This window comes from Gopherus evgoodei, chromosome 2 (assembly GCF_007399415.2).
Source record: "Gopherus evgoodei ecotype Sinaloan lineage chromosome 2, rGopEvg1_v1.p, whole genome shotgun sequence".
NCBI classification, from domain to species: Eukaryota; Metazoa; Chordata; order Testudines; family Testudinidae; genus Gopherus; species Gopherus evgoodei.
Genome location: NC_044323.1, coordinates 85350172 through 85376701, shown reverse-complemented (window position 1 = coordinate 85376701; position 26530 = coordinate 85350172). Strand labels below are relative to the sequence as shown.

At 39.2% G+C, this 26530-nt stretch overlaps 1 protein-coding gene across 30 annotated transcripts in view; it reads left to right on the top strand.

The window, feature by feature from the left end:
- CLASP2 (cytoplasmic linker associated protein 2) overlaps positions 1–26530 on the top strand; it is a 292183-nt gene that overhangs the window by 193123 nt on the left and 72530 nt on the right. For 12 of the 30 annotated variants that reach the window (XM_030551253.1, XM_030551246.1, XM_030551236.1 and 9 more), the window contains 6 exons: positions 326–427; positions 556–582; positions 16244–16414; positions 17472–17579; positions 23238–23300; positions 24020–24126. In XM_030551253.1, coding sequence (XP_030407113.1) covers positions 326–427; positions 556–582; positions 16244–16414; positions 17472–17579; positions 23238–23300; positions 24020–24126 — 578 coding nt within the window. The remainder of the gene's footprint in view (positions 1–325; positions 428–555; positions 583–16243; positions 16415–17471; positions 17580–23237; positions 23301–24019; positions 24127–26530) is intronic. The other 18 variants (XM_030551241.1, XM_030551237.1, XM_030551235.1 and 15 more) reach the window with 4 other exon arrangements.

Sequence of the window (26530 nt, the reverse complement as noted above, 5' to 3'; positions counted from 1 at the left end):
TAAAAGTATATTTCTGGAGAAAACTAGAGTTATCTAATTTGGTGTTGATGAAGATAAGCTAGTTTAAATTCTAAATAATTCTTTATTGAAGTACCTACAGTGAAAGAAAAGTGTTTGTGTTTCTTAACTTGCGGTTAAATCTAGCGCGGTATTTAATTTTCTACTCCGAGTTGGGTTTTTTCAAGTGAGGTTTGGATGATTGAGTTTTCCGGTATGTAAATCTTCAGTTTTCAACTGTAGTAACATAATAAAACATTTGTTAACACGATGACATCTCTATTCATAATGAAGACTATTTTTTCTTAATGTCATTTTTACTTTATAGGTCGTATACGAACAAAGCTTTCAACACCGTCTGTTGGAATTGGAAATTCAAAGACAGATTCTAGAGGACGTAGTCGAACGAAAGTTGTCTCTCAATCTCAGCGTATGTATTGCTCATGTATCAGTAATACTTGGTAGGCCATATGCTTAGCATACATTCGTTGACCAATGGCAATGGTCAAAGCTAATTTAAAAAACATAAGCCGCATACTGAGTTGTTCTGTGCCTTAGGTTCATCATCGCCAGACAAAAATGAAGGTATTTTTTTTTTCGGTGCTTTGGGTCAGTAGTATTTGCATGCTTTTGAAATCTTTGATGATTTGTGTTGTGATACTTTTCGGAGAAAAATTAGGGCTAGTTCACCCCTTAAAATAGGTTGTATAACAGGAAATTAAATCTGCCACTAAAGCCATTTTGTAGTCTTATAAACCCCCGACAAAACCTTCTGTACTAACTATCTAGAATACTTAGAAATGTAATATCAGAAATTAGGTAAAGTGGGTGGTGTCTTTTTGTACTTATAGATGACATGAAATCCTAGTTCTTCAGTACCCAAATCCTCTTGTTCTTTAGTTAATGGTAGTCTATAATTCAGTAATTGTATTTTCCCCTCTGCCTTTCACTATAAAGTAGACACTGCCATTGCCACCTGGGTGCACTCTAGTTTCCTGCATATCACCAGTATCTTTAGTCCTCAAATTTCCTTTTGTTTTGCATTTAATGTTCCTTTTTAAATTCTTCACTGAGGGTTTTTCACTGGGACTTTTTTCTACCTCAGCAGCAATAGAAATAGTTTAATCTTGGAGCTAAGGTGGTGGTTATTTTAAATATACAATGTTTAAAAGTGATTTGTGTTATCTAGGCTTTAAATGATTTTTAAAATTTTGAAATGATAATATGTGTAGGCTTGGAAGTTTTAGGTATTTATCAGTAAACGTCTATTTTACTGTACACACATAAACCAATGAAAAAATATTTCCACTGATAATTAAAACTTACAGACAGACACCATAAGAAAAATTATGTTTGAGAATTTATTAGTTTGATTTAAGAGAATTTACTTTGCATATTTTGACGTGATGTTGACAGGTTTTTTTTTTAACTGTTATAAACCTTTAACTTCTTCGAGTGATGGTCTCTGTTGTAGTCCACCGAGGGTTTACACATGCACACCATGCATCCAGAGCTAGAGAATTTGAAAATAGCGTCCACTAGTCCATGTGTGAGCCCTGGTTTGCCTCATGGTTTCATCTGAGGTGAGAAAAAACGAGGTGACACAACCGCGTCCTCAGTTCCTTCTCAACACCACCTGGTCCAGATCGGAACTTTCAGTGTCCTTGTCTCTGAAGCACCTTTAAAAACATGGTTGTACATAGTTTTAGAATTTTACAATTTATAGGGTTTTTAGCTGTTTTATCATAGTTTATCGTAATGTTAGTGATTAGGATAGATAGTTTCTTTTGGGGGGTCTCTACCCTCCCTCCTGCTTTTCCCCGTACTCTCACACAGGTACAATGCCTAAGACTCTGAGCTTCAAATTCTGTGCCTCCTGCCTGTGTTATTTCTCAGTCAGTGACAAACACTAGTGCTGCCTCTACTACTTGGGAGAAACCCACATTACATTATGGTGCAATATTTGCCAGTCTTTCCGCAGTTATACCCGAAAAGGTTGGGGCCTTTGCCTCTGGAAGTACCTTATAAAAGTCTCCATGAGGACTTGCTTGGACCCCGGCCAGGGGAATCCACCCCACTCCACCCCAGTACATTGTTCTGAAACAGCTAGGTATGCATCTCCTGCCACTGAGTCTGGATCCAGCACTGGCGGTACCACCACTATGGAACCCACACCGGGGACTAGTCTGGAGGTAAGGAAGCATTCCCATAAGCGTGGTATTAAGTCTTCCTTGAAAACAAAGAAAGGAGATACTGCTTCCATGAGTTTGAGTCACGGAGAGGGAGCGCACTCTAAAGTGCATAAACACGAAAAGAAGTCCCACAAGCGAGGAGATCTGGTGGTCCCAGGTACCAAACTGCAGGTACTGTCAACATTGACACCCCATAAAGTGTGGGACTCGTGCGATCCAGGGAAGTCCACTACTCTACCATCACTTACCCCTAACATCAGGAAGATTTGGAAAAGCACTGGAGCCCCAGGACACCTTCATTTTAGAGCAACCAAGATTGTCTTGCATGTTGGGATCCTCGACCTCTTGGGAGACTTTCTCCCCCTCATGACATGCCATCTCTCACCTCCTGCTCTAATGGTCTATATGCTTCTGCTGTACTCTGATGATACCACCGAAGGAACTGTAGTCCACCTTCTCATCTTCGGAAGAGTTGAATGATGGAAAGGGACTATCAATCCCCTATAGCAGTACGTGTATTCTAGAAGGCCATCTGGATCATGCAATACCATACGATGCAACCACTATGGACCCACTGGTTCCCCATGCAAGGGGATCTGCCTCAACTCCCTCCAGATTGAGCATACTGGCCTTATTGTGGGCCATGGTCCCAATACTTCCCTCTCAGAACTCACCTGGTCTGCAAGGGAGACTTCATCTGTCTCCCCATTAAAGGGGCCGTTGAGTAGAAGCTCAGATACAGTCCTGGAAGAGAAGCCCTTTAGCCTAGTTCCAATAGTGCTACTGGAACCAGAGAGATTCCCTTCCTCTTCCCCAGACAAGGCAGTGACTTCAACGTGCTCCTTGCCTTTAGCTAATTCTAGGGTCTCCTGCATAGAGTAGTGAGGGAGCTTTACATCCCCTTAGAGGAAATCCGGGATACACAGCATAAACTCCTGGATAGCCTCCATTCATCTGCACCAACTAGTGTCGCACTACCTATCAATTATGCCATCCTTAAACCAGCTAGGATGGTATGCCACACGATGGCCACATGCACACCTACCTCCAAGGGAAAAGCAATGATATGTTCCAGCTAAGGGGTCTTAGTTTTTTTTCTCACACATCCCCCAAACCCACTTGTGGGTCAGGCAGCAACTGAACAATCCAGGCAACAGCACACACCTTCCACATCATCCATCAGAAAGGGCAAGCAGTTATACCTTTTGGGCCATAAGGTCTTTTCCTTGGTCAGTCTCCAATTCAGGATTTTGAACTATCAGGTATTACTAGCCAAATATGTTTTCCTGAATTATAACAAACTGAAGGAATTTTCTGACAAACATCCTCCGCAAGACTGGGCTCATTTCCAGGTGATCATAGGAAGAAGGGAAGCTGGTGGCAAGAACAGTGCTCCAATCAGTGGTGGATGTGGCAGATACTTCTTCCAGAACTATGGCTGCAAGCATAGTCATGCGGAGGGGATCGTGGTTTTTCCTCGGGGGGTACAGAACACTATAGAAGACTTCCCTTTTGATGAATCCCATCTTTTTAGTCAAAAGATTGATGATTCCCTTCATACTCTCAAAGACTCAAGAACTGCCCCATGTTCACTGGGTATTTTTATGCCTGCTCCGAAGTGTAAGCTCCACTGCCTGCCATGCACACAATGCTACAGATCCTCCCAGTTTTTCCACCAGAGACCTTGTGCACCTCCGCAGAAAAGACAAAAGACAGAGATCCCACCCTCCGGGACCACTTTCACAGGCTTCCTCCTTGCAGATGCAATCCCCAGCTAAAAAGTATATGTAAGACATTCTTGAGAGCCATCTTGCCTACTGCCATACAACCGTCTTACCCCCTTCAGAGGCACTCTTTTTTTCCAGGCTTGGAGTTCAATAACAGACACATGGGTGCTAAATATCATCCACCATGGCTGTATGATCGAATTCATCAAACTATCTCCTTCACAGCCCCCTGATCCCTCCTCGGGGACTGCCATCATGACAGCATCCTCGCCGAGAAAGTGAACTCCTTACTACAATGGGAAGTGATAGATGGTGTTTCCTGGGAATATCACGTGACCAGATTCTATTCAGTTTACTTCCAGATACCCAAGAAGAAAGGCAGATGGAGACTAGTTCTAGACCTCCGTCTTTTCAGTCGCTTCATTTACAAGCCCAAGTTTCATATGGTCACACTAGCAGCAATTTCCTATCACTAGAAAAAGGCATGTGAGCTCTCAATATGCAAGACGCTCCCACATAGACATCCATCCAGCCCACACATGATTCCTGATGTTCACGATCTGCTCCATTTCCAAAACATGGTTCTCCCTTCTGGACTAACTACTGCTCCCAGTGTCTTCATCAAGATTTTTGCAGTCATGGTGGCCTACATCTAGGGTGACCACACAGCAAGTGAAAAATCGGGATGAGTGTGGGGGGTAATAGGAACCTATAGAAGAAAAAGACCCAAAAAATTGGGACTGTCGCTGTAAAATTGGAACATCTGGTCACCCTACCTATATCAGATGTCATGGAGTCCTGGTTCCCATATCTTGACAACTGGCTCCTGGCTGCTGAGTCCAGACACACAGCCTAAGTTTCAACATCCGTGTTGCTCAGCCTTCTTTTGTCCCTTGGGATCAGTATCAATGTTGAAAAATCAACCTTGGACCCCACACAATCCACAGGTTTTATAGGGGCCACCATCAACTCAGTCATAGCACAGGCCTACCTATCAAGGGACAGGTTCCATACACTGAGAGAACTAATAACTTGCGTTGATAACAATCCTTATGTCCCTGCCAGGACTTGTTTGTCTTTCCTTGGCCACATGACTTCATGTGCATATGTCACTGCCTTTGCTCAACTCCACCGTCGCTGCCTCTAGATGTGGCTTCAGACTGTTTACTCACCCAGCCATCATGCCATGGACCTCGTGTTGACAGTCCCTGCAGGGTACTCTCAGCCCTCCAGTGGTGGACAGACCGACGTCATGTCTAAATAGCTGTTCTCCTCCTTTCGGACAAGACAGTCATCACCGATGCATCCCTTAAAGACTGGGGAATACACATGGATGATCACATGACACAAGGAACATGGACTACTCAGGAATCAAGGATGCACATCAACATCCTGGAAGTCTGGGCTGTAAGGAAAGCATTTAAGAAAAGCCTTTCTCCTATTCATCTTGCACACTCCTCCAACTTATTTATCTGTTTCCATCATGTTCTTATCATGTTGGACAATACCACCACTGTTTTCCACATCAACAAACGGGAGCAAAAGTCAACTGTTCTGTGTGTAAAAGCAGTCAACCTCTGGAATTGGTGCATCACCCACTTGTCTGCAGCTTCTCTCCCAGGGACACAGAATGTGATTGTGGACTCAATAATGAGGCAGTTTGCAATCGATCACAAGTGGGAACTCCACGACTGCATAACTCACTACATCTTCAACTGATGGGGGTGCCGACCAGAGACCTCTTCACCTCTCACATAAACAGCAAATGCAACATGTATTGCTCTGGGGAGATCTCAGACACCACTCTCACAGCGATACTCTCATACTGTCCTGCTCAGACCAAAATAACTGTGCCTCACCTCCAACCACAAGTATTCCACAAGATCAGACTAGACAGAGCAACAGTTGTTCTGATAGCCCCCTGCTGGCCCAGACAGTTCTAGTTTCCCAACCACCCGTCCATCAATTTCTATCCCCACAGTTCAAAATCTGCTGATCCACTACAACAGCTAGATCAGATGTCCCAATCTATAGGCACTTTACCTCAGAGCATGGTATTTGGATGGGCATCTTCTCTAGAATGGGCCTGTTCCGCAGACATGCAAAACATCCTCTCTAGCAGCAGGAAAGAATCCAGTAGACACTGTTACTGGGCCAAGTGGAAACATTTCGCCTCCTGAGCCTAGCAAAAGGAACTTTCCCCAAAATTGGTGGGGATCGCCTTCCTCCTGGACTACCCCCTGTCCTTGAAGGCATCAGGTCTCACCCTCATATCTCTGGAAGTCCACCTAGCTTCGATTAACGCCTTCCACCTCCCCATGGAAGGGCACTCCATCTTTACACACCCGTTAGCTGTTAGGTTCTAGAAGGGGCTTATCAGAACCTTCCCTCCCATCAAACCCTTTGCTCCCAAGTAGGATCGTAACCTAGTTCTATTTGTACTAACGAAGCCACCCTTTGAACTGTTGGCATCATGCTCCATGTTCCTCCTTTCAATGAAAGTTGCCTTTCTTGTTGCTATCACTTCTGCAAGAAGGGTCAGTGAACTTGGTTCCAAGATGGTGGAACCCCCTTTCATGATTTTCCATAAAGATGGAGTCTCCCTGTGCCTGCATCCCAAATTTCTACCAATGGCCTCCTCCTAGTTTCACATTTAATCCATTCACTTACCTGTTTTCTTCCTGAAGCCACGCACATTTGCAGAGGAATGATGACTCTACTCCCTAGACATCTGATGGGCCTTGGTCTTCTACCTATAGAAGATAGGCCTCATCAGGAAGTCCCCCAGACCGTTGGTGACAGTAGCAGAAAACCTCAGGGTCAGACAGTCTCCACCTAGAGAATCTCCAAGTGGATTTTATGTTGCATTACATTTTGCTATCAACTCTCTGGCCTCCTCCTGCCCACTGGGATGCAGGATCATTCCACGAGAGCTCAGGCTTTGACCACAGCCTTCCTCCATGACATGCTGCTCCAGGATATCTGTGGGGTCGTCATGTGGAGTTCAGTGCACACCTTTGCTACACACTATGCCTTGGTACAGGCCATGACAGCAGATGCCTCCTTCAGCATGGCAATCCTCTGCTCAACAGTTCCATCTCCAGCCTTGCACACTCCTCTAACTTAGGTACTCCTTATTAATCACCCTCAGTTGAGTACAATAGGGACCATCACTCGAAGAAGAAGAGGAGATTACTTACCTGTAACTGGAGGTTCTTAGAGGTGTATGATCCCTATCTGTATTCCACTTCCCACCCTCCTTCCCCTCTGCTATGGATCTGTTGGATTCGTGGTGGAGAAGAAAGTGGAGATGCTGTTGGTCCGCCTTGCCCTTTATCACCTCATATGAAACCATTAGGTGAACCAGGGCCCATGCGTGGACCAATGGACACTACTTTCAAATTATCCAACTCCAGACACATAGTGCACATGCAAAACCCTCAGAGGAATACAGATAGGGTACACACATCTCGAAGATAACAACAGTTAAGGTAAGAAACCATCTTTTTTTGAATCTCAGCATCTGTTTTAGTTAAATTATTGTCTGACCCCTAATTGCTGACACCCCCCCCAGTTTCCCACAACTGTAAACATTTAAAATTGATAAAAATAAAAAAATGCTTGAAACCCATAATTATGCTCAACCATGAAGACATAAATTGATAAAAATGGTGCTTAAAAATAAACCATGATATTCATGAAAATTATTTAAAAAAAAATTAGATTCTGCCAAACGTAAATATAAGTGGTCATTAAATAGTGGGGTTTTGGCTTTTTTTTTTTAACACATTATCAGTTTTGATTTTAAAAAAATGCTATCCCATTCCACTCAGTATGCACTTTTGTACAAAACATTTTTTAAAAATCAGCGATTTGGGGTCTCATTTTCAAACATTCACCTGTACTTGTATATGGCTAATTACTGTGCAGTTACCAGGCCAGCACAAACAAATACTGTCAGGTACAAGAAATCAGTAGTTTGTTTGTAAAGTTAGCAAGTTTGTTATGAAACCAGTGAGAGATATGACACACCCAATATAATTTTAACCACTTTTCAGAGTAGAATGATGCTTTAAAGTGCACAGAAAGTGTAATAACTTAAAAAGGTTATTAGTCCATAACATACCTTTTTTAGATAGTCATGGAATACCAGAAATTAAAAGTCAACAAATACATTTGGTTATAAAATCTTCCTTACTATAAGTTTGCATTAATTTTTCAGTAACAATTTCCTGAAGACCTTTTTATTTTCAAAGGGACGCTGGTCAAACTTGGCCCAGAATTTGCAGGTTCTGTGAAAACAAGCTTTTATAAAATCTAAAGACCAACAGACATACGCATTATATCCATAAAAGAGCTTATTAATCAAGAAATTTTGATGGGAAATTACTCAAAATAAATGCCAAAAAAGGGTTATGCCTAAATTGATGGATATTCAGTTTCTGCAGAGGTGGTCAGTGTTAAGAGGTTTGTATTCTAATTGAGTTTTAGTTAATTAATTCTTCACATTCAATAAAATGTTAACTTAAGCTTTTAAATTGCATTTTACTGGTAATTGTGGTGGTTTGCAAAAGAACTCACTTTCTGTCTGGATCAGAGCCTGAAGGGATGAGGTGGGTAGAACTCCCTGATGTTCTTCTGAAATAACTGGATGGCTTTACATATGGTAGTATGGAAAAATAAATCCTCCCCACCGCTTCCTAACTGGCAGCCCTACCCACACTCAGAGCTGAATCTTTCAGCAGAGCTCATTGCTTACAAATCTCAGGAGTGTGACAAATAAGAATTCCTAGACAATGTAAAAGAGGACTAATAGAGCAGATAAACATAACTTAATAACAGCTATACTGGGTCAGACCAAAGGTCCATCCAGCCCAGTATCCTGTCTTCCGACAGAGGCCAATGCCAGGTGCTCCAGAGGGGATGAACAGAACAGATGATCATCAAGTGATCCATCCCCTGTCGTTCATTCTCAGCTTCTGGCAAACAGAGGCTAGGGACACCATGCCTGCCCATCCTGGCTAATAGCCACTGATGGACCTATCCTCCAGGAATTTATCTAGTTCTTTTTTTGAATGTATCTAGTTCTTTTATAGTCTTGGCCTTCACAACATTCTCTGGCAGAGTTCCACAGATTGACTGTGTGTTGTGTGAAGAAATACTCCCTTTTGTTTGTTTTAAACCTGCTGCCTATTAATTTAATTTGGTGACTGCTAATTCTTGTGTTACGAGAAAGAGTAAATAATACTTATTTACTTTTTCCACACCTGTCATGATTTTGTAGACCTCTATCGTATCCCCCCCTTAGTCGTCTCTTTTCCAAGCTGGAAAATCCCAGTTGTATTAATCTTCTCATATGCAAGCAGTTCCAGACCCCTAATCATTTTTGTTGTCCTTTTCTGAACCTTTTTCCAACTCTAGTATAAATAAAAGTGGACAGGAGACGGGCAACTGAAGCACAAGTGTGCCTGACATTTTGTGGCATAATTTTTCTAAAATTCTAATTTAAATGAGAATTATTGACATGAAACTGTGAGTGAAAAGTTGCAGATTAGTCAGACCATTTTATAATGGGTTACATATTAGACTTAGTTTCCCACCTCTTACAAATAATTGTAGTACAGCGTTCCCCTTCTGTTGTCTTAGAACAAGTCTCCATATTTAAAAAAAAAAAAGTCATTTTATAACAAGATATTATTGTCTCATACTGCCTGTATAAGTTCTTTTGAAACCAAAACCATTGTGCTGATTTAGGGCTAGAGCTGTACTTCAAGTTTCTAGGGTATATATTTAAAGGCTAGGATATTTGACTGATACTCGCAAGGTTGGGTAGTTTTGTGGTGTGGAAAAAATACACAATTATAACTGGGGATTTTGGAGGAACTTTCCTCTTGCTCCCAACCTCAGAGCTATTTGTAAATAGACAGTCGTATTAAATACATTTATACAGATCTGTATTGCAGTTAAGTCATGAATAGAAAAGTTGCTACTCTTGTTTTCAGTTTGGTTCCGGCTAATTTATTAGGGATTGCATAGTGTGACTATGTTTATCTCTATTAGAGAAAAAGAATACATTTTCTGATTGAAAAAATATTATTTTGCTTTTCCCTTAGATGGATTATAATAAAGGAAATAATAGAAAGTATGACACAATTTAATTAAGTCTAAAAATTTTGACTCATTTTATTATTATTATCTGAAAGTGTCTTGTCAGATTACAAATGTGTTCCAATTACCTGTGCTTCCCCTTTTGGAGCTGTTTTGATCACCCACCTCACTCCCAGCCAAATTTTCCATCATTGTTTTTGTCTTGAATAAGAAAATGTTTGTGGCCTTTCATGAAAATTGCATTCTTCAGCTTTTAAATCTTTATTGTTTTGCAGTCTTATATTACTTGAAAATATTCTGAAAGTTGAGTTCATATTTAATTGAAAATAATGTAATTCTTTAGTATTATACAGTAGAAAGATGGAAACTTGTAATTTGCTTTTGCAGCTTTGCTTCATCTGATTTGTACACAAGCATCTGATCCTAGTTCTTTAGTTGTGGAAGCTACTAGAATGCATTGCTTTTCGCTTGAATCTTGTGGCTTTTTTCTCCTGTGTGAACTGACTAAAGCTTTCTTGTTTCCATTTGCCATCCATTTTTAATCTGCTCTGCTCCCTCCCTCTTCATGGATTATAAACCTTTACCCTAATCCTGCCTTTTACACTTGTTCAGGATCACAGTCTGCTAACCCCATTGGTGGTAAGACTCTCAGAATTTGTGTGTGCATTGTTGTTTGATCATTTGTCTACATATACCTAACATAGGACCCTATTCAGCAGAAATTCCAGCTCACTTTCCGTGGTCCTACAACTGCTTAGTTTAATGTAATTCTTAGAAGGAAGAAACATTTCTTCTTTGTAATTTTTTTTCTTCCACTATCAAAATAGCACTAATTGCTTAGACCTGCAACTGCTCATGCTACTGTGTGTAAGGTGAACAGTTCTGAAGATACGAGACTTCGCTGAACATGTTCAATGAGTCCGGTGTACCCCACAGTAGTGGTCAGCCAGATGTAACAAACTTTTATAAAAGCAGAGTGATGTATGTAACTTTGTTGATCAAGCACACTTTTTGCATTTAGCGAAGGGGAAGGGTAAAGGATTATCAGGTTTTGCAAGCTTCTTCAGGGAATCTGCTGGAAATTCTCTAGTACAGGGGACAGTTTTTCTGTGTTCTGCCAGGTCTTTCTGAATCAATTGGGATGGGCTCAGTGATATGCAGAGGCTCTGCATAAGCTCTTAATTCTCACAAAACTGGTAGAAATGTCTGCTTTTCATCTCCGTAACAGAAACTAGGTTCATGACTTCCATGCTGCACAATATTGCATATTTCATTTTTGCTGAATAGGCCCATAGATAGCAAAGGGCAATTTGCTAAATAATCATTTCAAGTGTTCAACCAACAAATCATATAGTTTATGTATGCATGGTACATTGTTTTCAGTTTCCCGATTTCCTCCCCTCCCCCCCCCCCACATTTTTTTCAGTCATTTCTTGCTATCAAGCTTTAATCATCTTGTGGTCCAAAAATATGTCTGTGGACTTTTTATTGTTATAGCATCTTTGCTTTTTGGTTGATACTGGTAGTTCTTGTAATGTAAGAGTACTATGAAACTTACTAAAGCTAATAGACATCTTATAGCGTTGCTATGCTTACACTGTTTTTCTTCTTTTAAATAGGGCTAGCAAAATTATTAAAGGCTTCATTTCACTGAGCTGATTTTGGTTAAAAGTAGCTTTGCTTTTTAATTAAGCTTTTTAGGTGAAATTGTTTTTATTCTGCATTTGGCAGTGATGACATATAATTAAACTGATTATTGCTGTAAAATACAGTTTTAATTAGAGTATCGGTAAGGGATATGAGGGGGGAGGGATAGCTCAGTGGTTTGAGCATTGGCCTGCTAAACTCAGGGCTGTGAGTTCAATCCTTGAGGGGGCCATTTGGGGTTTTAGTTGGGGATTGCTCCTGCTTTGAGCAGGGGGTTGGACTAGATGATCTCCTGAGGTCCCTTCCAACCCTAATAATCTATGATCTATGATTCTATGATTTGTTAGGTATTAAAATGTAAGATATCCACAGCTGAAACTTCACAGGTAAAAGTGACCAATTTCTTCCAATGGATGCAATATGCTAAAATCAAAGATCAAATTTCTAATAAATGTATAATTTTTATGAATAAAATTTGCTAAGACACTTTAACAAAGAATGTTAACATCTTGATCAGGTGTGTTTTTTCATAATGTGTTCCAGAGGTTGAAAACTGTAGTTTTAAAAAAGCTTTCTTAATTGAATTTTTAGAATAACTTCCATGGAAGTCAGTGGGAGTCTTTCCATTGTCTACAGTCAGTGTTAGGAGAGTAGGATTTGAAGAAATACCAGGGCCTACTTCATCTTTTACTTATTTAGAAAATACAATAGTTATTTGTTGTGTTGTGAAAACCAAGGTGATCAGTCCAGGCATGTTACAGAACTAAATTAACTATTTGGTTTAACTACTGGTGGTTCAGAAAATAGCAATATGTGACCAACAGTCTCATATAATTAATTTACAAAATGAACACACAGTTGTTGTTCTACTATATATTCCCTATGGGTGCCCCACCATAGAATGTGCATATGCCTGTGCCCCCTCAATCGAAGACTGAGGCATGTCCGTGGGCATATGCAGAGAGGTGCCTTGTGCTTTGAAAAGGGAAACATAAGGAGTTGCAAGCCTGTCACCACAAAGTTCCTTTTTAGCCACTTGTGGCTCGAAAGACTGCTGTATTCAGCTTCCCACCTTCACTTTGTGAATTCTTTACTTCATGTATTTGTTTTAGTAATTTCTTTTAGTTTATCTATTTTCATTGTTACCTTTATTTTGCATAGCAGCTATTGTGTTGGTTGGGGGCAGGGGTTGAGACTTGCCATAAGCCCTTTCCCCATATTGATGGACACTCCAGCGGCCTGTGGTGTTTGGGGGGACTTTCACAAGTCACAACCCTTCTAAATGCAAGGTCTGTCTGGATTTCAAAGGTAGATCCAAGAGAACAGGGAGACTAGACTAGGACTAGATTTAAGCTCCTGTTGCTAGAACTTGCCCTAGCTCTGGAGGTGGATGCTTCTCCCCCTCCAAGTCCCAGTACATTAGGTTAGGTTCTGTGTTGCAGACTGCCTCAGTCACTGTTGCTGATTTGTTTACAGCCCTGGACAATAAAACAGTGTACAGGAGGAGCAAGAGTCTCAGGCTGAGATCTCACCTCTTCATCTCCAAATGCTATTGTCACCACTGCTCTCCTATGCTGATGATTTTGACTTTCCAGGATCTCATGAAAAGGCTAGTAGATTCACTTCTGATCCCACTAGAGGAAGTCCAAGAGTTGGTGGGCAGAAGTTCAGACAGCAATGTCCAGACTATTAAACACTATTCTCATCTTTGGGATTCTGCATCAACCACAAAAAAATATACTCTATCTGCAGTACAGAGAGGAGACTTTATAGGAGTTACTCTGGACTTCACAACAGCAAGAGCCTAAATACTGAGGAGAGATTTTTCACCCTGTCCAACCAAATCTCAACATTGCAGTGCAGCCCACAAACAACAGTGAGAATTTGTCTGTAGGTCTTAAGCCACGTGTCCGCCTCCAGGTATGTGACACCCCATGTGAGGATGCACCTCAGGTTGCTTCTGTACGTGGATAAGGACAGCATCTAGTCCAAACTGACACAGCCTTTCCTAACATATCACAATGCCTTAGAAGATGTTAAGCTACCTTACATGATGGAAGGACACATGGAGGGTCTGTATTCGAACCCCATTCTTGTATCCAGCACCTTTGAAGACCCTTACAATAAATGCATCTCTGAGATGGGAGCTCATCTACAGGGAGACTTGGCACAGAAATCAGTGCTCCAAATCAGTATCTGGCATTAAAAACAGATTGATGTGCTTGCCAACACTTCTCTCACACCATACCAAGTCACTCAGTCAGAGTAATGCTGGACAACAAGGTAGCGATGTATTAAGTCAATTGCCAGGGCAGAACAAGACCTCAGTCCTTATGTGCATAGTTATTAAGGCTGGAATCTGTGTGTCTTTCATCAGATAGAAATATCAGCAGCCTGTTTTCTAGGTATCCACAATACAATCACAGACTCCTTGAGTAGGCACTTCTGGTGAGATCATGAATGTGAATTCAAGGACTCTGTCTTCCACAGGATCTATTAGACCTGTGGTATACTGGGGTAGACCTTTTCGCTACCCTGAACAAAATGAAATGTTTCCTGTTCTACTGCAATGGAAGTTACAATCATGACTCTCTGGGGACTGCCCTGATAACAGCATGGCCTTGTACCCTTATTTGTGCTTATCTACCTGTACCATTAATCCTCCACTCTTCTGAAGCAAGGAGTGAGAGCTAGCCTTGTATCACCTGCTTGGCTGAGACAGGTGTGGTGCTCAAACCTCATCTACCTCTTGAAGTTAAAACCCCTCAGATTTCCTATTACAAAAGACCTATTGGCACAGGTCATTATCCATCCCATTGCCTTCTCTCTGAATCTGAGAACCTGGCTGCTCAGTGACTTTCAGGCATGGAATTGACCTTTTTGGATGGAGTTCAGTCAGTTCTCTTATCTAGTAGAAAGCCTAGTACTCATAAAACTTGTTTGCAAAGGTGCAGGCACTTCCAATCGTTATGCTTCCTCACATCTTCTAAAGGCTAGGAATTTCTGCTTTCTAAAATCCTGGGCTACCTATTTAAATTAAAGATATAGGGTTTCTCAATGAGCTCTGTCAGAGTACATCTATCGCCATCACAGCCTTCCACTCATCTATCCAGGGCTTCAGTCTTTGCCACACCCTACAGCAACCAGATTTCTTCAGGGCATATACAGCTTGCCTTTGCCCACTCAACAGCTGGCTCCCCAGTGGGACTTGAACCTGATTTTGAATGCCCCCAAAAAATCCCCCTTCAAACCAATGGCAACCTGCTCTCTCCCCAATTGCCTTCACCTCAACAAGGTGAATGGGGGGGAGGGAGAAGATCTCATGATGGACCCACCACGTACCACCTTCTACAAAGACAAGATTATATTACATCCCTATCCTTGCTTCTTCCCAGATGTTATATTCCTCCCTTGGAATATGAGATTAATCAGGAAATTCACCTATCAGTTTTCCTCACAAACCTTGTGCCTCCAGAGAATAATCAAGCCTTTGTCCACTGAATGCCAGGAGGGCCTTTGCTTTCTATATAAACCATTCTGGCCACTCCCAGACTATTTATATCAATTGCAGATAGAATGAAGGGTTAACCAATTCCCACACAGACTACGTGGGTTTTTACTGCATCCTGACCTGCTCTGAAAATGCTGTTGTTCACAGAGTAATAGCACATTCCATTAGTGCTCTGTCCAGATCTGTAACTCCACTGAAGGTTGTTGCCATAGCAGAAATCTGCAGAACTCCTGTTTGTTCTTTGCATGCCTTTGCCAAACGTTGCTTCATCTTATCTGCTTCTTGAGATAACTCATTTGGTGATGCGGCTTTTGTGTGTGTCCTGAATTTACCTCATTGAGCTGCTACTTGGGTGTCTCCTACAATGGAGCACTCATAGAGACATATTCTCAAAGAAGAAGGAGAGGTTACTTCCTTATAGTAACTTGAGTTCTTTGGGATATTTTGTCCTTAAATGTGCTCTACCTCCCGCCCTCCTTCCCCTCAGCTGTGGAATTCAGCTTCGCTGTCAAGAAGGAACTGAGTGGTGGTGGGCTGATGTCTCCCAAGATGCACTCGTTTAAAGCAGGAGAAACTGCTCTGTACAGGCATGGGCTCACAGACACTACTTTGCAGTCTCCAATCGTGGATGCATGGGCTTGCATACATCCTATGGTGGAGCACCCATAGGGACAAAACCTCTTGAACTCAAATTGCTGTAAGGTAAGTAACCTCTCCGTCTTCACATTCGAGAATATTGGATGCTTTTGTAAATACTAGTGAAAGGAATAATGTTTTTGGTGTGTGGTTACAATTGCTTGCTATGGTGCTCATATAGTCCTAAATACTGTGATAAGTGTTTTCAGACTTGCAGGGATATTTTTATACCTATACCTTTTGAGAGGTGCTTTATTTTTAAGACTAGATGTAGATCTTACAGATTTTCTCAAATTTTACATTTTATCTTGTAAGTTCTTCCAAACTATTTTTTTAAACCATTTCAGTCAAACATGTTGTTTTTCTGTCTTTTTTATCCTTGCTATTTATCTGAAGTTATTTATTTTTACTTATTTTGCCTTCAGCTGGTAGTCGATCTGGATCTCCTGGAAGAGTTTTGACTACAACTGCACTTTCAACTATGAACACGGGGGTTCAGAGAGTGTTAGTCAATCCAGCAACAGCACAAAAACGGAGCAAGATCCCACGAAGCCAAGGATGCAGTAGAGAAGCAAGTCCTTCTAGATTGTCAGTAGGTAAGAACTATCAAGTAACCTTTTAGGTATCTTTATGCATTTGATGCCTAGTTACAGACGGTTGGGCTGAAAAACTATGAAACTCTAAAATCTGACTGGGGACCCGCAAAGCCAACTCCCAAAGGGAGGCTTATGATTTGCAACACAGTTTCAAATTTAAGGTGAGACTATGAAGATTGCTGTTCTCTGAATGCACTGATCTATGCCTCCATGCTTAACTCTTAAGCAGAGAAAAGGAAGTGTGGAAGGAGCAAGTGAATTGGACCCCTATAAAAATCCAGTGTTGTTGGGAACCCTCAAAATCTTCATGGCACCCTGGAAACACTGAAAACTGGGAAGAAGACATCAAGACAATTAGTGTCTTTGAAATACTTGTTTTAGTGTGTGTGTGTGGTGTAAAAATGAATGCATTATGCTTCATATTTTCTCCAAATACAGCTTCATGGTCTAATTCAATTATCTATACTCTCTTGAAATATGTTAGTAAATAAAACTGAGGCTACTGCTATCCGTAAGCTGGTTTTCTATAGTATTTGTATTTAATTTTACCGTACCTTTATCTTAAACTGAATTATTTCCCCCCTTTTTAAATAGATTGTTGTACTGTACACTAGTGTAGCAAAAGCAACATTTATTTCCACATGAAAAAAGAAAGATTAGCTGGAACTAAACTGATTAAGTTACTGAATGAACTACTGTTTTTGTATGCTCTTCACAGGCTATACTGATCAATGTTTCAACTATAATCTGAAAAAAGTTACCATCCTTTTCAAGCATTTTTCAGCTTTCTTTCGAGAGGTTCCAAATTCACGTTAGTTTATGTTGTGGAGAAAATACTTACTTTCATCTGAACTGGCTGCATTTAGTGCAATTCGTCAAATTCGTAAAATATCAGAAGATAATACTGTAATGCTACATGAATAGAGGCAACGTATGTTCTTAGAAATACGTAATTGATCTGATTTATTGCACAAACAAAATTACATTAAAACTACAACTTTTCTTGTGTCTTCTCCCTTTCTGTGCTGCTGTTTATCTGTACACTGAATCATACTAGCACGAGGCAGCCGCATTCCTCGACCTAGTGTGAGTCAGGGGTGCAGTCGGGAGGCCAGCCGTGAAAGTAGCAGGGACACAAGCCCTGTCCGCTCTTTTCCACCCCTTGGTAAGTACTTGGAGACCTTTGTTGTGCCTATTTATGCCTTTCATCATCTGCATCTAGTGAACCCATGCCTTCTTCATTTAGCTTATGGTAGCTACCCATTATTTTCTTTGAACTCATTTGCCATTTACTTTGCTAGAGTATTGATCAACGTGTGAATTAAATGCACGTTAAAAAAGTAAATGTCACAGTGGTGTTAGTCTTATCCTTTACACCAAGAACCTTTGGAAGATAACCTCACCCCACAGTTCTTAGATTGAAGCTTTAAAAAGGGCAGTTCTGCTCAGAAAAGTGACTGTAAAAACAGCATTGTAAGATTACATGTTTTTGTCTTGATTTCAATATCAAAGGCTTGCTTATAAATAAAAAACTAACTGTGACTAGGTTTGCTTGAGCTCAAAACCTGGGTTTTTCTTCCTGCTCCCTGGATCAGATAGATCGAATTGATAACTGGTTTTATATTGCAGGAATAATAGAAATTATAGTGTAGTTACTAAACAATTCTATTGATAGAAAAGAAAAAAATTGCTATATTGTCATAATAGAAGTAAAAAAAATTAAAATTCTGTTTTTTGTCACTGAAGTAAGTCAGTATGAATCTCAGTGCAGATTAATAGCAGATCCATTGGGTTGGAAGATGCCAGTTTCATGCAGTCATTTTTCAAAGCAGACTTGCACTGTAAGAATAGTCCAAATTTTTTGGAAATAAATGGAAGCAAATAGTAAGGGCCCTTGTCAGAGTAAGTGAACCTAAATCCAGTTTTGAAACTTACTTTCAGTGTCTCAAAAACAGGATAACACACAATTAACATAGGTCATTACATGGGGGAGAGGAGGCTGGCAACTTCTTTACATTTCAGATTTGCACAACCACAGATACTTCAGACTTCTTTTCTAGAGCTACTGTAAACAATGACACAGCTTTCACATGCAATACTGCAATTTACTGGACTGACACTTCAAATATCTGCAAGTATCAAACTGACATCTATTTATAAAACCCAAATGGAAGTACAGGAACCCCAGAGTTGGCTTTAAAAAAATCAATAGCTTCTAATCATAAATTATTTTATCTGGTTGAAGTTGCCTATGACTTAGGTAGCAAACTTGTCTTGAAAAGATTATTTTAGTTTGTGGCTCCTTCTGTAAGGTAGAAAATGTATCACTTGAAGGTTCTATTTGAAATTTACCTACTTTGTATGAATTTATCATAGATTTTTAGTACCTTTTTTATTTCTTCCCAGTTCAGTATAGTTTACAGCAAAGATACCTTGCTTCCAACTCCTCAGCTCACTTCCAAAATATTAAGATATTTACTCTATTTTCAACATCAAATTAAGGCACCACAGTATAATCCTAATTAGCACCTGAAAGTCTGATCCTTATTTTGGGCTGTTAAGGCAGTTTGCTCCTTTCAGCCTTATTTTTACTGGCAAAGAGTTGAGTAAATAAATGGAAGCTGTCTCGGTATCTAATACTAATTTAACCAGATGCTATTTAATCAGAAAACCTAATGAATGAGCATGTTATATAGGATCCACTAGTCAACTCTTTATCAATATGCAACTGATAGGTTCTGTGGTGTACTACGTGTTTGTTTTCAAAAAGGAGAGTGTTTTCAGATACTTATATGCTTCTTTTGCTACTCTGCAGCTTGAACAGTTGAATAGTTTAATTGCTTGCATGTTGTATATGATTGACGTGTTATGCCAAGCCAAGTGCTCCATATTTTTAAAACACCATTATTAAAATAACTCCATAATGTTGTTGTTAGAGATTGGGTTACTGGGAAAGCTGTTACTTGAAATGTTATTTCTGTTGTTGTTGTTAATGAAGTTTTTATCCTCTGTGTTCAGATGCCAAATGCCACAAGTAGGTTGTATCTGTTGCTTGTATCAATAATGTAAAATAACCCTGTGGAAATCAAGATTTAGTAAAAATGTCTGTTCCTGAAATAAATATCACAGGACTTCTTCCCTTTCTATTTCCTGATTTCTTTGTTTTCAAATTTCCCTAGCGATTAGTTAAGCCAGTTTGTCTTATTCCATATAATTAATCTATTGTCAAATTTATTTCTTTAAATAATTCTGCAGACCTTACTCGCTCAAATTTTCCACTGATTCCAGTGGAATGTATACTAAGTAAATCAGCTGTCTCAGTGGTTAGTTTTCTTTTATAATGTACGTGACAATTTTGCCATATAACCCTTCTACAACTATAGACTGTTGTTAATGGCTCCCAAAAAATATTTTGTTTGCATAATGTGCCAAGTTTATGCCATTTCTATATGTGGTATATAAATCTTTTTGTAATCCCACATCACAGTGGGATTACAGATGCTGATATCAAAGAATTGAGGAGGAGCACCTATTTTAATTCACCGGTCTAAGAAACAAGTGATTTATATGCAAGTGAATATTGATTTATGATATACAGTTAATTTTAAAGGTTTATATTTTTCAAGATTACTTTCTAAATTCCTTTGACCAGAAAGTACATTATTTTTTAGTCCTTTTCAACATTTTTCATTATAACAAATCTTTAAAAATTTGGTAAAATAATAACCAAATTAAATAATTAGAGATGGTCCATTATAATATCAGGAGTACAAAGAGCACTCTTGAAGAAGAGATTGTGGAATAAAATCAACTTTACATGTTATAATATGTTATAGCAAAGTATTATCATATTTTGGCTTGCTTGTTTTATATAATTGTGGAGAGAGAGAGGTTGTTTTAAATAGAATTCCTAGTGATATTGTGAACTCTTAATTCATATCTTGAGTGGAAGAATTGAATTTTCAGTAGAAGATTATAGAGAAATTGCTCCCACTAGTGCATGTGTTCAAAGCCCTGCAGATAGCATGTGTCACTGCCATTGATTTTGTGTTGACTTTTGTACTGCTGAGTGTCTAGTCGAGTATGCTGGCATATGATTGCCAAAGAACCAAACATCCAATAACATAGTTAGTGGGGGAGAAAAAACAACACTTCATAGTTAAATAATGTAAGCATATTTATATTGATGCAAAATATATTAAACATTGCTTAGTGGATTACAACATTTACAATGAAAAAGTGTCATCTATTGCATACTAAGGGGGCTTGTCTTCACTATAAAGTCAACTCAGGTTATAAGTGGAATGTTACCTGTAACTCAAGTCCTGTCCATACCAGGATTGATTGATTTAAATCACAGATTTTATTCATTATTTAAATCAGCAAGCAGGAAACCTTGACATAATAACTAATTTCAATCTTGTTTGCATTTGTACTTCCTTTCTTTAACTAATCATTTTTAAATGCAAAATATGTTTTGATAAACGTACTTGTTTTTCTTATGTATCAACATATTTAAGGTAGTTATTTTCTTACAGACAGGTTCATTCTCATTGGTTTGAATAACCATTAAAACATGCTGTTTTGCAACCAAATAAAGCTTTTACACTAAATTTGACCGTACTTCTTGCTAATCAGGAGGATGTAGAAGATCTGTACATATGTATTTAATCAGTTATATAGCTTGTCATACATTTGTTCAGATTCTTAATTTTTACAATTAGAAAATGGTGAATGATACAATTCTTTCCTATTAGATTACAATTTTTTACTCAGGGTTGGTGTCAAGATATATTTGGATGGAAATTTGAATTAAATTTAAATAGTACAAAACCAGCATTTTAAAATTGTTAGTTAAATCAAACTACCTTAAATATGTTGATACATAAGAAAAACAAATAAGTTTATCAGAACATATTTTGCATTTAAAACTGATTAGTTAAAAAAAGGAAGTATTAACTGTAGTTAGTAAACTGATGGATTGTTTATGGTCACCATGAGCCAGATTTTTGAAGGTATTTCAGTTTCATGTCCAAGGGAAGTTAATCCTAAAAACTTGAAGGACATGGTGACAGATTTTCAAAGGTATTTAGGCACCTAAAGATGCAGAAAGGTGCCTAGTGAGATTTTCAAAAGCAGTTGAAACCTAAATACCTTTGATAGTCTGGCCCCATGTCCTTCAAATGTTTAGAATTAGTAGATCTCATCCTGTCCCACATATTTTTATTCATAGATTGGAAGAGGAAAACAAGCTTTCTTGCTTTTTCAACTCCCAATCAATTTCTCAGCTTTGAATGAACTAGTCCAAATGAAGAAAATATTCTCACTGTACTTGCTAGCTAAACTGAAACTAAAATTAAGGCACAAGCTTTTCTGCACACCAGTAACTGAAAGTACTTGCATTTGAAAAAATGTAAATACAAGTTGTACCTGTCTAGTCCGGCACCCTCAGGACCTGACCGGTGCCGAGCCAGAGTATTTACCGAACCCCGGGAGGTCAATGCAGAGTGCCGGGGGTCTCTGTAGGCACGTATGTAGGGGATGCTGCAGCACCCGCAGGCAGTGCACCCAGTGTGGCCCCCACAACAGCTTGGCCCCGCTGCCACCTGGTCCCAGCTGCTGTCTTCCAGCTGCTAGCCCCTCACCCAGGGTCCCAGCCCTGGCCCCAGGTCCTCCCCCTCCTTCCCAGAGCTTGAACTTGTGAATCAGCTGTTCGGGGCACTCCAGAAGCACTGGGTGGGAGGAGGAGGAGTTGGCAAGTGTGGGGACACCAGCGTGTGAGAGGCACGGGGGAGCTTGGTGCTGGTGAATACTCCGCACCCACTAATTTTTCCTCATGGGTGCTCCAGCCCCGGAGCACTCATGGAGTCGGCGCCTATGCCGGACCACGGATGTTACCGGACCAGCAAGTGCCAAATTAGAGAGGTTCATCCTGTACCAATATACACTCCATTATAAAGACTGAAAATAATGCAGATTCTTAATGCAGTACCTGACATTGTGACACATTTATAAAATTTGAGTTGACTTCAGAAATTAAAGATATTTTCACCTGATTCTAAATATAATTTAAAAAGCAGCACTCTTTAATCTCATTAAAATTTGAAGAGACTAATTGATGTAACATATATTTATTTATTTAAGTAGAATAATTGTAAATTTAGGCCTTAATAGAGGTTTAAAATTAAATTTGAATTTATTTTTAAATATTTTATTATTAAAAATTAAATGAAAAGTTATTTTTAAAAAATACACCTTTTTAAATCATTTTTTTTATCCAGGCACAAAAAACATTAATTTGAGCCTAGTGGTACTTTTAACTTGAATTAGCTAGCCTTTCAAAGGTATAGGCTACAGCTCAAGATAGCACAACTTGTCATCTGCTAATACAATAACTCTGTGCAGTAATTTAATTATTCTGTGCAGCTCAAGTATTATTTTGCACTGTGGCTGCTATCATTCAAGCTAGGCCCTCCAGTGTAGACAAGTCAAGTTAACGTTGCAGTTAAGATACAGACTCAATGGGCTGTTCTAAAAGGCTCATATAGGGGTGTATATATGTGTTTTGCTTTGAATTAAAAAAGGGAATGCTTGCTTTAAATTTTCTGCTGCATGAATTGGCTTCCGAACAATAACCCACTTGTTATTTAGTTGAGGGACTTGTTTTCTGAAACGTTATTTCATATTTTCTCTGTTAATTTGTTCTATTTCATGCAGTAATGCTACATCTGTTTCCTAAAAAGTATTCTCCTTATCTATACAGTTGTCACTGTACCTTGCTTCCTTAATAATAGATAGGGTTTATATGATCCTGTTATTGCAGCTTCCAGGCATCACTCCAGATCTACTGGTGCTCTCTACACCCCAGAAGTATATGGGGCTACAGGTGAAGGATGAGTACACTTTGCTGTCATCTGTGCAGTCATCCTGGATATTTTTTTCCCACTTGGTTTTCCTTACAATCCATTTTTTTAAACTATTATTTATTATTTACATTAATTTAAGTTCTGTGTTTTGCATAATCAAGGTAGATGTGTACACATTGCAAGCTTTTCTTTCCCAAGGTCAACTTCCCCCCCCCCCCAAAAATAATGTATTTACAATTTTTTTTCCTGGCAGATTTACATTATTTTAGTTCCTCATTGTTTGTTTGGTATTTGTAGCACTTTTTATGCATGTAGTTCTGCAACATAGCGCTGTTGGTAGCCCTCCTTATATTTTTCATTTTATTTTTTAAAAAATTTAAAAAAACCCAAAGAATTAATATATTTTAACAGGTGCTTTTCAAAAGAAAAGTAGCTCTGTAGTGCAGACGCTTCAGTTGAGCCTCTTGATTCCTTTCTTTCATAGTATAAATATTTATCAGACATTCTATTTAATCATTAATTTTTTTTTATTTTTCCTATTCTTTTACTGCAGAAATACAGATCAGATAATTGCCACATCATTCTTTTTTTTAACTTTTCAGTTAAATGAAATTAAGCAGAGCAGAGCACTTGCCAATTACTATATTTCTGGTTGGGTTTTTTTAAGTGACTGAAATTCTATTTTCCATGTTGCAATTCTGATTTAAATGTTTATTATTTTCTTATTCTGTTATGACAGGTACAGGGTTTGGGATCAGTCAGTCAAGTAGATTGTCATCATCAGTTAGTGCTATGAGAGTTCTGAACACAGGTTCTGATGTAGAAGAAGCAGTAGCAGATGCACTGGTAAGAATCCTCCATTTATCATTTTAAGTGGACTAAAAACTTTGAACTTTACCATGTTATATTTGAATTTGTGTTATATCGGGGTAGAGGTGTATGTATTTATATGCATTTTGAACTGTGAAACAGTTTAGTTCCTTAAGTTTGAAATTATGTTTGTTTACCTGAGCTAGCTCATTGAGGTGGAATTTTGATTAAATGATAACATGAACAGCTAGTGTAATACAAGATGAGTGATTGAATTTTTTTTTCCCTTTGAATAAAAACTAAAGCTCTGAACAAGCAAATTAATGATGTGTCCAAAATCTGAAACTGTTCCAATATCTTCTCAAGATTGTAGATTCTTTGGATCTGGTTTCCATTTTCTGTGTCTTGGCTCAGAATTATGTTAATTATTGAAACTTAAAAAATAAAAACATATTTTGAAAGTTAAGTTGCTCTGCCATTGTACCTCTACAGAACAAAAGACAGACTTGTGATTCAGAGACCAACTTGGTTGTAGTTTTATTTCTCAGCTATTGTCATGTTAATCAATCCAGATGGTACTCATTGTGCAAGGAGATCCTTTTGGGATTTGCCATGATAATGACTGTCAAATTGATATCACAACTTTAAAATGATTAAAATGTGGATAATAGGACACTTGTGTTGTACTGATTTACAAGGTACACAGGAAAATAAATATATACACATATAAAGTTGGTAATGTCATATTTACCCTATACTTTCTAGTATCTAAATGTGTTTTGCATGTTATACAAAAAGTGAAGAACCTCTTTACTGGAACTAAGCAGCATTGAGATTTTTGTTCCATTAAAAAATTATAGATTTTGAAAAAATTTCCATTCTATAGCAAAATTGGGTAAAAAAAAAAAAAAATTAAAATATTTAATGGGGAGCTGGCCAGGTGGCGAACCGGTCAGACAGGGAAATGACAGCTCACCTCCTTAAGAAGCCCCGGCTCTGCAGTGCCCCATTAGGCAAGCTACCTGGGAGCTGCCAAAGAGCTGCAAGTCTGGGAGCTTGGGAGCCAGGAGCTTGGAAGTCTGAGCTCCACAATTATTTCCAGCTGGGCTGCCAAGGAGCCTAGCAGACAAGCTGGCAGAAAACAGGTATGTGGGTTTCCATTGGAAACGTGCCTGATTTCCATCAGAATGTTATCAAAATGGACGCAGTCCCACAGATGTCTCAATTTCAAGTAATTGATGCTTTCTGATGGAAGAAGTTCCATTAGTGAATTTCCAACCAGTTCCACTTATTTACCTTTCTTTGATATTTTTAACCACCAAAAATAAAAGGTTGATTTAATATTTTGAAGGGATTTTCTTTACTTTCTTCCTCTATTAAATCAAGTCAGGTCTAAGCATATTTTAATTTTTTTTGTTGTTATTTCTGTATTTTCTTAGCCTTAATTTCACATTAGCAAATGTTCAAATTCAGATTAACCTAATATCCTGAAATCAAAGGTGGTCTCCTGTGTTTTGTCATAAATTGGTATTTAGCATGTTGTCCTGTAGTATGCCACTTACATTCATAAAGTCATCAGTTAAGTGATTCCTTGCTTTGTTTTTTCCTGTCCATTACTTTCATAGGTCAATGTGCTTTATAGATTAAATGTTTGGAGGACATAGGTTAGAGTGTCATTGGCAGAAACCATTCTGAGTCAGAGTAATTGTATCATAGCTTTTTAAAACTCCTATAACTGTACCTTGGCTGAGATAAAAGTCAAGAAAATGTTCTCCTCTTCCTCCGTTGCTGAAATCCTGTCAAGCAAAACTGTTCAGGGTGTGACTGACCTTTTGGTAAATCCTGGTTACGTGCACTCAGAAACTATCCAGTACCTCTGATAGAGAAGAACTTTCTGTCAGCTTCATGGAAAAGAACAATTAAGATTCAGTTTGTCTGTGTGTGTGATGGGAGAGTGGTGTCTTAGAGGGAGTCAGGTTTATGAATGTCTCTTCCTCAATTTTGTCTTCTGCTACTGTTTCACTCACTGAGGTTTTAGACTGTTGCTTACCTGAATGAGAAACTATCAGTTTTGTGCTTCTCATACTGGAAGATCACACTAATAAGGAATGCCTCTCCACCCACTAGAGAAGGAAATGTCATCTTTACATCTGTCCACCATAACCTCTTGTAGCAAAGCCCCTGGCATGGGTGGTTCTTCTTCGAGTGATTGCTCACATCCATTCCAGTTAGGTGTGCGCGCCGCGCGTGCACGTTCGTCGGAAACTTTTTACCCTAGCAACTCCAGTGGGCCGGCAGGTCGCCCCCTGGAGTGGCGCCGCCATGGCGCCCAATATATATCCCTGCCGGCCCGCCCGCTCCTCAGTTCCTTCTTACCGCCGTGTCGGTCGTTGGAACTGTGGAGCGCGGCATAGCTGTCCTCCACGTCCCTAGCTCTCCT